Below are 16,709 nucleotides of genomic sequence, written 5' to 3' on the forward strand. Positions count from 1 at the left end.
TGATTTTCCATAGTCCATGTGGAAGAGAATCGGGGCCTGAACCACCACCCGCCTCGAGGTCTGAGGAAGCAGGGGCGGGTAGGTTTTCCTTTCACCTTTTTGAACAACTGAATTAGTGCAAGCTGGACCTGACCCTGCCATCTGTCTTACTGGTGGTCCAGGTGTGACTTATTATTTGCATTAGTTATTGGTCAATGACCATTATCATTTGTTTCTAACAAGGCAACTGATTTTCCTCTAGATCTTCAAGCTCTTAGGCATGGTTAACAACCACCACCAATGCGCAATGGAACAGCAGGCATGAAATTTGCAACATGGCCAGAAGTCCAGTCCGTATGATCCCGCCAGAGTCCTATCACTGTTTAGTTCCTGCACAGTGCCTCCACCTGTGCACACCATTTCCTATCTGCATGAACGCATCAAAGAAGACTGCATGGAAGGAGGAGCTTGCCTGCTTCTGTCTGTGGGAGAAGTCTCGATTGAATGAATTAGATATTGAAGCACTGAGAGCTCAAAATATTTAGGCATACCTTCAGTATTGAGACGTAGCTCAAATAAATGGAAATTGCCTTTTGTTAATAAACAAGTTCAGAGGATGGTTTATAAAGGATTATCCATTTCCCTGAAGACTCCCTCCACATACCACAAAATAATATTGACTGCTAAAATAGAACACTTTTCAGACAGAGCAGCCTCCATAAACTGCTCCATAAATAGACTCAAAGAAGTCCAAATAATGTGTTAATCCTTAATGCACAAGAACATCTATCCCACAATTTGGGAGCTTTGAAACTAATAAGCTGCATTCTTAATGGAAGGAAGTCCCAAAATTGAGGGCTAAATCTAGCCTTCAACAACCCCACACCATTCACGATCATGGTAGACGAAAAACAGACACATAGAAATACTGGAAGGAACATGTCCACATTCACGAATAGCTGCCTGCAAACAATAGAAATCCAAAAAAAGGCGCACTCATCTCAACTAACCTGAACAACTGACGCTAAAGTGCAGGACTTCCATGGAACTCCAAGATACTGGAGGAGGTGGCCTATACCTAAATCCAAAGATACACCAAAAACATTCTTGGCACCAACCAAGTTATCTTTTGCCCCAGATACGGAACCGAGAGAAACCTAATAATATATTCAACAACATGCTAATGAGAACTCACCAAGTATCATCTAGATTGGTACCCTCGTTGGTCTCTTTGCTGCCTTTAGCAGTGTCCACCCCCTACCCTGGGATTCCAGTAGTGCAAGAGGTCCCCACGGGATGTCTCTATCACATTGTAGTCAATACATACCTCAAGCTTATGATGAATTTCATCATAACTGACTGCCTCCCCTTCCATTCATATGCAGAAGCCACACAAATACACTTGTGAGAAATGAATGGAAACCACAACTAAATAGAAGGCTCCCACCAACCACTTTCTTTCGGTACTTTATAGGCAAATTAATTTTCCTCTTCGTACTTCAGAACATCACGCCAAGGTAGTAGGTGTACTGGTCTACCAGGTTATACCAACATCCTGTGCACATGCCTTCTATGATTGCAAATAAGAGTACAAAAAGTCCCAAATATAGTGGTAAGACTCAGTTTCGTGTTATTGATACTCTTGACAATGACACATCTTACAAATCCGCTGTTGCTAAACACCCATATCAGAATCAGTTCCAAAGTACTATGCCTCACTTACAAATGTCTAGAAGGCTCAGCACCCACCTACCCGCAATAAACCTAACAGTATGCACACTCTACTCGACCCATGCCATACCCTGATCATTGCCAAAACCAAATGAAAATTAAAGAGACAAAAACATCCCAGATGTTTTGCCTGAACTAAGTAAATAATCTCTCTTCAGCTTCTTTCTTATGTCACAATTTCATGGACTTTGTGGCAAAATGATTCAAGCATTGGCAAAGCCAACAGTTTTCGCCTATGTGCTTTTACAATATGTTTTAGCCATGTTGTACACCAGTGTGGCTGCTGTTCAGCATGGCTAAAATCTAGTGGCGTGGAGAGAGGTAGGGTGTGTAAGAGAGGGGTGAAGTGAGGTAGATTATTGTGCATTGAATTGGGGTAGATTGGGTGGAGTGAGGTAGTGTGGGGTAGAGTGAAGTAGATTAAAGTGTGTTAAAGTGGTGTAGATTGGAGTGGTGTAGATTGGGTAGAGTGGGATAGATTGTAGTGGGGTAAAGTGAGGTAGGTTGGAGTAGGGTAGGTTGAAGTAGATTGTAGTGGAGTAGTGTTGGGTGAATTTGGAGTTCAGTGGGGCCAGTTTGGGGTAGAGTGTGGTAGACTGGACTAGATTGGAGGGAATTGGATTATAAGGGAGCGAGTAGATTGGAGTAGACTGAGGACAACTGGGGGAGTAGAGTAGATTGGGGAAAGTTGGAGTAGAGTGGGATGCAGTGGAGTGGGGTAGATTAGAGAGAAGTGGGGAAGAATGGGAAGTTTGCAGTGGAGTGGGGTAGAATGGAGTGTGGTAGATTTGAGTGGGTAGATGGAGTAGATTGGAGTGGAGTGGGATAGATTGGGGTAAATTGAAGATGAGTGGGTTAGATTGGGGTAGAATGGAGTGGAGTGGGGTGGATAGGGTAGAATGAAGGGGATATATTGAAGTAGGGGGGACTGGAGTGGAGTGGGGCAGATCGGGGGATGAATTGAGTGTAGTGTGGTAGATTGGGGTTCTTTGGAGTGGAGTAGGGTAGGTTAGGGTCGATTGGAGTAGAGTGGGGTATATTGGGATGGCTGGTGGAGATTGGAATGGAGAGGGGTAGATTGGAGTGGAGAGGGGTAGATTGGGGTGGAGTGGAGTGGAGTAAATTGAAGTGGGCTAGACTGGATGAGGAAGATTATGGCAGATTGAAGTGGAGGAGGCTAGACTGCAGTGGAGTAGGGTAGATTGGAGTGGAGTGTGGTAGACTGAGGTAGATTGCAGTGAAGTAGAATGGTGTAGCTTTGAGTGGAGTGGGGTGGATTGGGGTGTATTGGGGTACATTGGATTTAGGTAGCTTGAAATGGGTTAGCGTGGTGTGTGGTTGATTAAAGTGGAGTAGAGTAGGGTGGGTAGATTAGAGTGGGGTGGATTGGTGTGAAGTGGGTTAGATTGTGGTTGAGTGGCGTACACTGGACCGGAGTGGGGTACACTGGAGTGGGACAGATTGGAGTGGAGTAGGGTAGGCTGGAGTAGGGTAGATTGGAGTGGAACAGTGTAGAATGGGGTGAATTGGAGTGGAGTGAACTGGGGAAGATTGCCTTGATTGGAATGAAGTAGAGTGGGGTACATTGGGGTGCATTGGAGTGGACTGGAGTAGATGGTGGGAGTTTGGAGTGGGGTAGATTGTGGTAAATTGGAGGGTGGTAGATTTGGGTTGGTTTGGAGTGGAGTGGGGTAGATTGGTGTGGAGTGTTGTAGATTGGAATTCAGTGGAGATTGGAATGAAGTCAGATAGATTGGAGTGGAATGGGGTAGAGTAGAGTTGAGGGGGGTAGATTGGAATGAAGTGGTGTAAATTTTAGTGGGGTAGATTGGAGTGTGGGTAGATTGGAGTGGAGCAGGGGTAGATTGAGGTCGATTGGAGTTGAGTTGGGTAGATTGGGGTGGGTTGAAGTGGAGTGGGGTAGATTGAAGTGTAGTAGATTTGAGTGAAATGGAATAGGATAGATTGGAGTGGAGTGGGGAGAATTGGGGTAGATTGGAGAGGGGTGGAGTGGGGTCGTTTGGAGTTGGGTAGATTGTAATAGGTTGGAGTGAAGTCAATCAATCAATCAATCAATCAATCAGAGCATTTATATAGCGCACTACTCACCCGGAGGGTCTCAAGGCGCTGGGGGGAGGGGGTCCGCTACTGCTCGAACAGTCAGGCCTTGAGCTGCTTCCTGAAGGCGAGGTGGTCCTGGGTCAGGCGGAGGTGGGTAGGAAGGGAGTTCCAAGTCTTGGCGGCCAGGTAGGAGAAGGACCTTCCTCCTGTGGTGGCTCTTCGGATGCGGGGGACGGCGGCGAGGGCGTGGCTGGTCGATCGAAGCTGGCGTATGGGAGCGTAGAAGTTGAGGCGGCTGTTGAGGTATCCTGGTCCTTGGTTGTGTAGGGCTTTGTGTGCGTGGGTGAGGAGCCGGAAGGTGATTCTCTTGTTGACCGGGAGCCAGTGCAGGTCTCTCAGGTGTCCAGAGATGTGGCTGGGGCGGGGGATGTCCAGGATGAGTCGTGCTGAGGTGTTCTGGATCCGCTGGAGTCTCTTCTGGAGTTTGGCGGTGGTTCCGGCGTAGAGGGAGTTGCCGTAGTCCAGACGGCTGGTGACGAGGGCCTGGGTGACCGTCTTCCTGGTCTCGGTGGGGATCCATCGGAAGATCTTACGTAGCATGCGCAGGATGTTGAAGCACGACGAGGAGACGGCGTTGATTTGTCTGGTCATGGAGAGGGAGGAGTCCAGGATGAAGCCCAGGTTGCGTGCGTGGTCTGTTGGTTTGGGTGCGCTGCCCAGGGCAGGGGGCCACCAGGAGTCGTCCCAGGCGGAGGGGGAGGATCCCAGGATGAGGACTTCCGTCTTGTCCGAGTTCAGTTTCAGGCGGCTGTTCGACATCCATTCGGCTACGTCTGTCATCCCTTCGTGCAGGTTGGCTCTGGCGGTGGCGGGGTCTTTAGTGAGGGAGAGGATCAGCTGGGTGTCGTCGGCGTAGGAGATGATGTTCAGGTTGTGCTGGCATGCGATGGCTGCGAGGGGGCTCATGTAGACGTTGAAGAGTGTTGGGCTGAGCGAGGAGCCTTGAGGAACGCCGCAGATGACTTCGGTGGCCTCTGATCTGAACGGGGGGAGGCGGACTCTCTGTGTCCTTCCGGCGAGGAAGGAGGTGATCCACTCCAGTGCCTTCTCCTGGATTCCGACGTTGCTGAGGCGCTGTACTAGGGTACGGTGGCAGACAGTGTCGAAGGCCGCGGAGAGGTCCAGGAGGATGAGGGCCGCTGTTTCTCCGTTGTCGAGCAGGGCTCGGATGTCATCGGTAGCTGCGATCAGGGCGGTCTCGGTGCTGTGGTTGGCCCGGTAGCCAGACTGCGAGAGGTCGAGGGAACCGTTCGTCTCGAGGAAGACGGCCAGTTGCTTGTTGACGTGGAGTGTGGTAGATTGGGGATTGGAGAGAAGCGGGGTAGATTGCATTGGTTTGGGTAGATTTGATTGGAGTGGGGTAGATTGGGGTGGCGTAGATTTAGGTAGATTGGAGTGAGTAGGGTAGCTTGAAGTTGATTTGAGTGGAGTGGGATAGATTGGGGTAGATTGGAGTGGAGTTGAGTGCATTTAATTGGGGTAGATCGGAGTGGAGTGCGGTAGATTGGGGTGGAGTGTGGTAGCTTGGGTAGTATTAGAGTGGAGTGGGGTAGACTGGAGCGAAGCAGGGTAGTTTGTAGTAAAGTGTGGTGGATTGGGGTAGGCTGGAGTGGAGTGGAATAGTGTAGATTCGAGTGGAGTGAAGTGAGGCATATTGCAGTAGATTGGACTGGGGTACGTTGGGGTGAATTGGAGTGAACTGGGTAGATGGTGGGAGATTGGAATGGGGTAGGTTCGGGTAGATTGGAGTGGAGCAGGGTAGATTGGTGTGGAGTGTTGTATATTGGAGTAGAGTGGATTGGAGAGTGGAGCAGATTGGAGTGAAGTGGAGTAGAATGGAGTAGATCGGTGTGGGGTAGAGTGGAGTGGTTTTGAGCTGAGTGTGAATAGATTGGATTGGAGTGGAGTAGATTGGAGTGGGGTAAATTGCGGTGAAGAGGGGTAGATTGGGGCTGAGTAGAGTAGATTGGAGTGGTGTAAATTGAAATGGAGTAGATTGGGGTAGCTTGGAGTGAAGTGGAGTAGGATAGATTGGGGTGCAGTGGGGAGGACTGGGGTACATTGGAGTGAGGTAGTTTGAAGTAGGGCAGATTGTAGATGAGAAGAATGACAATCAAGCCAGCAAATGGTAAGTAACGGGTGGGCTCCAACCCTTTTACTTTTTACAAATTCCCCTCCCAGCAATAGGCCCACCTTTTCAGCCCAGTTCATTCCAAACCCACCAGATTACACTACATAGCAGTTCAATGATTACCAGCATCACCCTTCCAACCAGACCCCCATCAAAAGACAAATAACTTTAGAATTTGCGACAAGAAACCTCTAAGAGGTCTACCACCCAGAGAACAGGCATAACACAAATAGCTTTAACATTTGCAAAGAGACACCTCTGAATGAACTAAGACCCCAGCCAAGGTCAGGTACACTGTCACCACGATGAGACTCAATGGAGTCACACACAAGAGTATAAGTCTACCATCCACCCAACCTAACCGATGCCAAATCAACTCTCCACAGTGCAATATAATTTGGTTCTTCGGCTGACTCAGAGCTGCACCCCACCTCCCCAGCACCTTGAGACCTTCACGGGTGAGTAGCTCGCTTCACAATTCCCTGATCGATTGATTGAATGTAGGACTAAATTAATTGCTGCAAGTGAACTTTACTAATAAAATAAACATAAACATATGCAAATGAGAGTACATGATTAAAAAAGGAACATAAACAACAAAAAGGAAAAGCAGAAACTCCAAGAAAACTCTTTTTCTTTCCACATCTAAAAGAACATTGGCCACTACAATATGGCAGCTGCTCTGTAAAATATGGAGTCCACAAATTGCCTCTTCTTTCCACGCGCACAGGGCCTCTTGACACTTTTGCAGCGCAGTTGAAAGAGCCAAGTGAACGTGTGTACAGAGGAAGGTTTGCGTCATTGGTAAAAGCAAACCAGGATTGAACGGAGCCGAGCTGGCCAAGGAATTAAAAACATGAGAGAGCAGCTCTTGGGCCACCAACCTAGGCGGTATAAAGACACAGAAACATATCGTGCAAAAACCACGGAAAACTTACTATACACTAAGCTTGAAATAAATGAACATGCAGGAACAACGTTACAGAGCAGAGAAGTGTGTTTACCTCAGCTGCGAGCAGCAAGAAAGGGTGACTTGGCCCTGTACTCAGGTAACTTCAAAGGGAGTAGGAGTCCAGATTGGTTATTATTTTCCACGCCTCATTGGTGCATTTTGTTTCTCTAGCCCTCTGGTAAGTGTGTTTTTATCTTTGAACTTGGCTGCTGTTGTAGATAAAAAGAAATGTAGTGGGGCTTTAGGTCTTTCCGTAAAATTGTATATCACACCCTACTAGTGGCTCCTAAATAAATACGTTAGACATATTTACAGGCTAAAGAGACCATATCTTAAATGTACTGTGTGAGTTGTACTCAAGGGGTATAACTTGGTCAGTATGGGGGGGAGCTTCAGATGTACCAACCATCACGCTGGCACATCTTATTAAAACACATTACATGAGAAGCAGGACTTGAGGGGGGCTTAAGAGACAGTGGAAAGAGAGAGGAGCGAGGATTCTTGGGGACACAAAATAGACTCAAAACACAGAAGAGAGAAAATGTGTGTATTTTTGTCAGTGTGAGTATGTAAAAGTCCCAGTTGAAATCCACCAGACACGTCACATTACCCCACCGAAAGTACTTGTATCCAATTATTTACAACGGAATACATTTTTAGGGGGGTGTAACACCTCAAACACCCCCCCTACAGTTACGCCCCTGGTTGTACTTCCCACCTGTTTTCAAAGAATGTCATGTAATGTGTTTTATGTATGCAGTTTTTTGGAACGGGTTTGCTTTACCACTATAACATAGCAATCATTGCATTCCTCGGGCTAATAATTGTTGATATCTGCAACAATATTGCTGCTCACCTCAGTCAACTCTCTTTTTACCTTTATAGAGTAGGTTTGGCGTGACAGGGAAAACAAGATGAAGGGATCGGGAATTACATTTTTTTTGTTTTATTTAAACCTTTTTACAGTATTACACCAACACTTTACAATACGCAATTACATTGGCTGGATGCATTACAGACCCACAGCGGGTTCTTGAAGCGTAATTAATATCACAACTAGAGAAATTATACATTATGGGCACGTGGTAATAGACAACAGGAGTATTCGTATTTAGGATACTTGCTATTGAATTTTCAGGGATACATCGAACCACCTCCGCAAATATGACAATATCTATCAGATTGCAATACAGACTGAGATTTAGCAAATCTAATTATCACCACTTCCTTCCGGCTCCCCAGTTTCCTTTCCCACATGATACTGCCAGTATAGCCTCCAAAAGCCTTTGGGTCGATTCTGGGGAGGTAATAGCATATTGTAAACTTCTAACTGTGTGTTACAATTCAGCATGTCTTTGGTGCAATCGTCTATGGTCTGACCTGGGCCCCTGGCCCAGGGCATTGCTATTCTGCGCTTGGCTATTAGTATGCCCATCGCAACTAAACATCTGACCTACTTGCTTAGTATTTTGTTATATCCCAGCAAAGCGAGTAGTTGGTCTGGAGTTAGTGAGAGCCCAGTGACTTCGTTTAGTATGCGAAAAACCTTATCCCAAAATTCTGCAACCATAGGGCGATACCAGGCAAAGTGCATGAACCCTGCCTCGCTTTCTCTGCAGCGATGGCAAGCCGCCATGTCTCGCAGTCCATACCAGCATAGTCTCTCCGGCGTGCAGTAGACCCTGTTGAGGAATTTAAAACGGATGAGGGGGTGCCTTCCTTTTAGTGAAATGTTTTTGGTCATTTCACAACAATACCGCCAAGTGCTATCATCTATAATTATGCCTAGATCGCTCTGCCATTCTAGTCTAGCATTAATTGACCGCGTTCTCCTAGCTTCCATCGTCAAGTTATAAATAGCGGTCACCATCTTAGAGGGGGAGGTAGAGCGTAGAAGGAAAGAGAGCGATAGTAACGCCGCGGGCTCCTGCATATCATCCCCAAGAAGCTTACGTAGTGCATGTGTGACCCTATAGAAGTGATAGTGTGAAATGGGGAGAAATCATGTCCTTCGGTCTCAATGTCAGCACAACTGCGGACCACTCAATCATGAAATAGATCACCCATCTTTGTGATGTTTAGTTTCATTACAACATGTATACCTTCCTTATCCCTACTAACTGAGAGCCAGTGACACCATTATAAAGGGATCAAGGGAGAGTACATGCGTGTACCTGCCTGTCTGTTTAATAAATCATGCCAAGCATAAATTGTAGAGTTAACAGAGTCTAGTGTACCTGATCTCCTGGTGGGAGCCTGAAACAGCTTCTGAGGGAGAGCGTAGGGATCGTCTGCCACCCCCTCAATTTGCAAGTGTGGAGGGATCTGGAATTTTCTATCTACTTTCCCTAAAGCCTTTTATACTGTCTGCTGCCACATTGTGACAATCTATGGAGCTAAAAGGCATATTTTTATATAACAGTATTCTTGGTTTTCCCTTAGATTATGTTCTCTGGCTTGCATTTTGTCAGTGTATGTAGTAGCTTCTGATGACTTGAGGCGCAACATATAAAATATTCAAAATGAAACAAATGTGTGTCATCTCAAAGATACAATAAAGTATGTTGTCAAATTTATTAGACTTGGCACTACATTGTACAATTGCCTAATGCCTGTAAATGCTAATTATATTTTTAACATTTCAATGAAAATAATCATTTTTATATCCAATTGCTTAGTATGTGTAGCCTTTTTCTATGTTCACTATGGAACAGTGATGCATTAGACCACTCCTAATTTACTGAATGAGTCCTCAATAATCTAGAAATGAAGCCCTTTAAATAGTAATTATACCTCACCAAGGATCAATGTACTTAATCAGTCTTGATCATGTTTTATTTCCTTGCATCAGAAAATAAGAGATTGTTTTGCGGAGGCAACAGTTCTCGACTTCATGGATGATGCACCTTTGACATCGGTGGAATGCCACGAGCCACAGGTATGGTAGAATTTTGAAGAATGTTGCTTTAAACGACTTACTTTTGCCATGTGTCTAGGTCAATAGACAATTCTACATACCTATGTCATTGCCTTTGCAAGGGCTTGTTTGACTGGGTGTAACTCAGCAGACTTGAATGCTGGGATAGGTTTGTGTTTGAAGCCATGCATTTTTATGAGATAGTATATCCCCTAATAACAGAAGCTGGCAGTTTGCTTCTCCTTTCTGACAATGCCACTGAACGATTATGTAAGTCTCCACAAACCCAGTTATGATATGCTGTCATCAATCAAAATAGCACTTGAGACTACTTAAGCAGTAGTTAAAGATGTACATTTTGACTAAAGTGGATTACACTGTTACTTCTGCTAGTTGTCCTATAGTGGTGATTCAAATACATTCTTTATCTGGAGATTCTTAAAACTGTCTACTTCTACTCTAGCTTCAAAAGGTGGCAAAGAATCTCCAGTACCAGTCTAGAAAAAGGAGACCCATTCTACATGTACCCTATTAGTTCCCACAGTTATGTTTGAGACTTTGGGGCTGATTACGATGCGGCCTGGAAAGGCTCTGACCATCAGTCGTATCCTTTCCGGGCCACATCTTGGTTTAATTTTCGACCTCTGCCTTACAATTCTGGCGGTAGGAAATTAAATCATTCTGGCTGGCTTCCAACGGGCTTAAGGAGCCCATCAGCCAGTCAGAAGCCAGCCCGTAATCCCAAAGGGTGGCAATTCTGCCCTTGGGATTACGATACTCGGTTTCAGGCAGGCTTCCCATGTCCAGCTTTCCAACATGGAAAGCAAGTCGGAGAGCGAGAATGGGCCTCTGCGGCCTCCGGTTGGAAGCTGAGGGGGCACCATAGGTGCCTCCCTGTTAATCTCTGCGCCCTGTGGCAGGCACCTTGAGGTGATGCCATGCGGTGCAGGGATTAACATCACCTCCCAATTCCCTATGGTAGCATGTCCTGTGGCTGGGTTACAGCCGTAATACATGCTCCCATAGGGAAATGTCGGAATGCGACAAACAGTGTTCGGTCGCACCCTAATCAGGAGTTCGGTCCCAGTTCTGAGACGATGTCGACATCGTAATAGGCCCCTTTGTGAATGGTACTCAATGCCTCTGCTGTCTGATTCCGAGATTAATCCGGACTCTGCTGCCAAAATGTCCTTCAATAACTTTATTTGCATGTTTATATTTTTGTATTGTCTGTAGAGTCTCACACTTCGGTCCATACCTACTGCACTCTACTCTATCCCTTTGTGATGGTCCTAAATACATTACATCATGCAAGGCCTTTTAGAACAATATGTTTCAGTTAGTGTTTCTTCTGCAGTTAATACAGCAATATGTCTGAAGGATTTGACTCAGCTAGCAGTGGCTTACTCTGGAAGATTACTGCAGGCTTGAAAGTATTATGATACATTGTGAGTGATGGGTCTGCCAATGGTTTCTGCAGTGGGTACTATCATTTACAACTGGTTTTCACAGTGACTCAGGTACTATTGCAGTCCAATTGGACAGCAAGTTTCCTCTACTTGTATACTTGTCTCTTCAAGCGTAGCAAGATGGAGCAGTCAAGGCCAACCTCAGAAGGTGGTGGTGGAGGGTTTGATACTTATAAACAGTTTAACTCTGTAATGAAATTCACTGTCCATTCAGTGCTATATCTTTTACCCAAAAGGTTTCATAGCATTTAAGTGATAAGGTTTTTTTTCAATTTGTTTTAGTCAAGATCACATTGGGGTCTATGCACAATACTATGGGCTGTACATTGTGAGCTTTCCCTGTAAATCTTTGGATCTTTCTTATGCTCTAGAGGGAGTATTTTTTCAGTGACTGAAAATGGCAGACAGAATATGACCCATGTATCTACTGTATATGATATCTTTGCCTTCAGCCCTACCTTTTCATCAGCTCCGTTTTAATAGAGGAGAGTGACAAACTCACTGGGTTTGACGCTGGGTAGCTGACAATGTGCCCACAATCCACCATTGTGAATTTAACTAGTATTCCCAAGCCACAAAGAGGGAGAATTTTAATTTCAAAAACAGAATTCCAGTGTCCAGTTAATAGGGCCAAAAGATACTTTTTGGTCGTTGACAGAGAAGCTTCTTATCATAAGTCAATTGTAGGACTACTGTTATTGGAAATGGGCTCAGCATCCAAAGAAGGTCTCTTAGGGCTTCTGGGCATTATGGGCTCTTATTATGTAAATAGCTGGTCACGGAACCAAGAGCCATAAACAGATAATTTAAACATTTCTCAAAATCAGCATGACCAGTCTGAGCAAATCTGACACACCCCTAGGTGAAAAAGCTGAGAAATACACTTGTCTACCTTGGGCTATAGGAAGGGAGGTACAGGCTCGTAGAAAGTCAAAAGGGTGAAAAGACAGCACAGGCTCACCGGCAGGTGCAGTCTTTCACAGGTTCCGGCATGTGTTTGACTTTGTTGATGTAGGCAATCGATTATGGTTGTCAATTTAGGAGAGCTATCCGGCAAATTCTTCATGGTGCCAGCCAAGCTCTTCCATGCCAACCGAGTCTTAGTCTTCATCACAGGGTCAGGCCGCTCATATCGTTTTCTAATTATTTGGATTTGCTTTAGTTGATATATCAAATTTTTGTGTTGCTATTGTACATATAGTTTGTAATGTTAAGTGAGTTAGAATTTTTTATTAAAATGTTTATAATAATTTATATGTCAATGCGGGTTGTTGGGTTGGTATGGGGATAGGAAGGGAAGTAAATTCAGTATTAATTAATTACAAATTAATTATTAATTTTGATGACTTATTTAATTGATTGAATTACGTAATTAATGGAAAACTTAGTTGTTGTCCTTATATTTTAGTTGCGGGCTGCTAGGTTTGAAGGGTTTTGGGGTGGGAAGTTAAGACATAATTAAATAATGTAATAAGAATTTATAATTCATTATTTCATTATTTTTTAATTATGTAAAATGTAGACTACTGAATTATTGTTCTAATATTTTAGTTGCAGGATACTACATTTCTAGGGGTATAGGGAGGCAAGTTACTTGATTACTTTATTATTATTTGTAATTTAGTTATTTAACTGAACTTCCAATATTTAAATTGTAGCCTATTTAATTATTTTGATTATCTTTTAGTTGGGGCTTTAAAAAATAAGCATTCCATAAATACGTATTTATGGAATACTTATTTTTAAAGTTATATTTTAGGTGCAGGCTGCTGTGTTTGAAGGGGTATAAGGTGGGAATTAATTAATACATTGAATGACAAGTACTTATTAATTGCTAATTAATGATTTAAATAAATTGTAGTTACCTAAAATGATTGTTTTTTTATTTTTCATCACATATTAATATATATGAGCACATATTTATGTTAAGTGATAATTTTTATATTTGGAGTGTAATTTGTTTTTTACTTTCATGGTTTTACTTATTTATGTAGTGTGTTTGGAGTGAAGTACTTTCCCTACTCTTGTTTAGACTGCATCAGGAATAGTAAAATTAATCTCTCTGCAACTTGACCCTTTCCCTACTGTTGTACTGTTAGATTGTGAATAGTAAATTTTGCGCCTCCAAAGAACAACACTTTCCAAACTGTTGTGATGTTTGGAGTGGGAGCAGTACATTTCACTCCTCCAAATCCAAAGCTTTCCCTACTGTTGAACAGATTGGAGTGTAAATAATAAATTTCACCTTTCCGAAATCCATACATATGATAAATGCACACAACACATATGCCACCCATCACATGCTACAATACAAAAAGTAGAGGAGAGTAACGATGGTTGTTCGGCTCGCCTCCCACGGGTGCAGGCAAAATCTTTCTGCTGCCTGTTTCTATTTACGAAGAACTAACTTTCCTATTCTGTGTATGTGAGAACGCGGTGGGGTATAATTAGCTCAACAGAGTCTTTTGTTTTGCTGTTGAAACTATGTAAACATCATGGAATGGATTCATTATGCTTATTGATGACCTGTCTACTGGGGAAAACCAGAAATTAAGCCAAAATCTAGAACAAGAGTTCAGGTTGGCACAGCTACCTGCAGAGTGTGAGGAATTTCCTTCCTCTTGTGAGTCGTGTCGAGTTAGCAGAATGCCAGGGTTCAGACCCTTGCTCGGGAAAACGAATGATGGTCATAAAAGGACCCCAGATTAACCAAAAGCAGGTTATTCTTTGATAACAGTTCACAAGCATGACACCAGCAGAACAAGAGTTGAGAAAGCTCCTTTGCACAGGATCTGTAGCATGGATTCCAGATTTCCAGATAGACCAGTGGAGCTAGAACAGACACTCCTTCTGGTAGGAACTATACACATCTAGGAAGTTAGAATGATATGACATAGGATGTATGTCAAAATATTGAGGTCAATAACAATCATTGTTAAAGTGCGCATACGTAATTTACATTTACTATTCTTAACTCCAATATATTTAACCTGACAATATGTTAGTTGTCACTATTATGAAGTCGGCGTATGTGCAGGTTGATATAAAAAACACCTTGATATTTTGGTAAAACACGGATATGACATGTGACTTAAATCTGCCCCGCCTTGCAGTCCTTCCAATGGCCATACCCTCTTGGGATAAGCGAGACATTGCTTGTTGCCTTATAATCCATACACATCTGACACTGCCACCAGCAAAGGCTTGTGTCATTGCCTTGCTCAGCTTCTTGGTGTTTCTTTGCTGCTGTTAATGTGACTCTTACTGCTCTAACAACACCCTATCTGCCATTTACAGATGCCAAAACCCAAGAAACCAGCATCACCAAAGAGAAAGAAGCAAAAGGCCAAGCGCCAGCCTCAAGTGATGGCAGAGGATGCTGAAGTGAAAGTGCAGTACTTCATAAACTCCTATTCAACCGCAGGATTGACTCTGGCTGGAGCAGGAACGGATGAGTAATATGTACGTAAGAGCTGGGACTGATTAAACACCGCATACAGATTGCATGCTTGTGAAGTGGGTGACCTCACCCTCATCCTCTATCGCCATGACTTGTTAATGACTGATGCTTGTCACTTTGCTCCGCACTACCTACATTTACATAAAAGTAACACTATCATAGTCACCAGAGATGTCACAAAGATGGGAGAGCTTGGACCAGAGTTTTGAGATGAGATGTCATGAGATGTCACTCCTATGAAACAACCCCTACACCGTGTTGAAGATGTGACTCTTCAGGGCTGTATGCATGTGGATAGCACGGACCGGTACGGGAAGTAACTTGGCAGGATACAGGTAGCGCAAGACAGGCGATCAAGAAGGTAAATGGATAGCTGTTGCTTGTCTTCTAAAGTGGAAGGTTGTGATTAGTTTCATGGATCAAATAGGAAAAAGATTAGAGGAGAAGAGGTTGACACAGGGGTGGGCGCCAAACTTGGGAGGTCTTCAGCTAAATCATCCATTCTATTCCTTAAAAGGGATCCATCCAGGGAGTGGTTGTGTGCTGCTTTTGCATCCATTGGATACTATACCCACCACACCATCTCGCGAGGGTTGGTCTTCTATTTGGAAACTCTTCAAGCAATATATTTTTATACAAGATATGTGTTACCTGAGTTAGGAGCATATGGATCGCTCTTATGTTCCAAAATGTCAGAGACAGAATGTCTGTGAAGCATTTCAGGGAGATCGTGGTAGTAAAGAGTAATCACATAAGGCGCATATAGGTTTACGCCAGAGATCATATTTCATTCTAAATATTTGCTTTTGTTACAGGAAGATTTGGATTCATCTCAGCACTTCTGGCACATTTGGAATATTAGTGATCCTTTTCAGGGAGATTTCATACAATTCAATTAATTCCATGGATATTTCAGGTGACATAATTGTTGCACTTTGGAATTAATTGTGACTTCTTCGAACTCAGAGTCTCTTTTGTGTTTTCTCAAGTTGGTAGGGTGAAAGCTCTTATATCGGATTGCAATATTACCTGGAAGCTCAAAATCCTCATTTATTTTTTGAATGAACTTACTGATCCATCCTGTTGGATGAGGCACATCGAAGATTGAGGGGAGCAGTTGTAGGCCCCACCACAAGAGAGACCTGTGTGTTACCTGAATCCTCGAGTACACATAGAGGGCTGTGAGCTGCAACCCGTTTCTGATTGTTCTCTTCTTAAATTATTGTAATCGCCAATTCTAAATCCATCTGGTGTGCTGCCCTTCATATGTGTGTGTAAACACAATACATTGTTTTTATCTCAAATGGGACAGGGATCATTGAGAACAGGCAGCAAAGTGGGGGCTTAGATTTCTAAGCCACATTGCTAATGTAATTGAAGAAAAAGACATGGTTTATCAAGTTCAGCATTCTTTTAATTGCCTTTTTTCAGCGTTGTGTGGAAAAATAAAATAAAATTTAGTATTTCCAAAATTCATTCCTCCCATAATTTGTCATAAGTATTGTGTATTGCTTATGATCGCCCTTGTACAATTTATACGTCTGAGCTGTTTGTAATGTTTGCCTATTAAATACCCCATTAACTCAATCATTGTTCCTTTCAGTGCCCATACTGTGGTCCTTTCCTTCGTGCCAGGAGCCATTGGATTCTTTTTTGGGGATGACTAATACCCAAACCTGAGATTCGGGTTAAAAGCGACGAAAATTTTTATTTAACCAGAGTTGTGGATCGGTGGCAAACACTGACAGCTTTTCAGTGCAGCACACAAACTGATTAAAAGACCGGCCGGAGACGAAATATCCTGCACCAACTGTTTCATATATCATAACTAGGGCTCCCGGTTTTATAGTATCTATTTTTGACATTTCCGCCTGTATTTATCCATATTTATTTTTGGCTAATTTTATCTGTATTTATCCATTTTTATTTTGGGTTTTGTGGAAAAATGA

The 16,709-nt window shown here is 43.6% G+C and overlaps 1 protein-coding gene across 2 annotated transcripts in view; it reads left to right on the top strand.

Moving 5' to 3' along the window:
• The window catches only part of LOC144783762 (protegrin-2-like), a 32,821-nt gene extending 16,474 nt beyond the window's left edge, over positions 1-16,347 (top strand). For both annotated transcript variants that reach the window (XM_078662454.1, XM_078662455.1), the window contains 2 exons: positions 9,766-9,852; positions 14,598-16,347. In XM_078662454.1, coding sequence (XP_078518580.1) covers positions 9,766-9,852; positions 14,598-14,759 — 249 coding nt within the window. In that variant the 3' untranslated portion in view covers positions 14,760-16,347. The remainder of the gene's footprint in view (positions 1-9,765; positions 9,853-14,597) is intronic.
• The last annotated feature ends 362 nt before the right edge of the window (positions 16,348-16,709 follow it).

Source organism: Lissotriton helveticus, chromosome 10, assembly GCF_964261635.1.
Source record: "Lissotriton helveticus chromosome 10, aLisHel1.1, whole genome shotgun sequence".
Classification (NCBI taxonomy): Eukaryota; Metazoa; Chordata; class Amphibia; order Caudata; family Salamandridae; genus Lissotriton; species Lissotriton helveticus.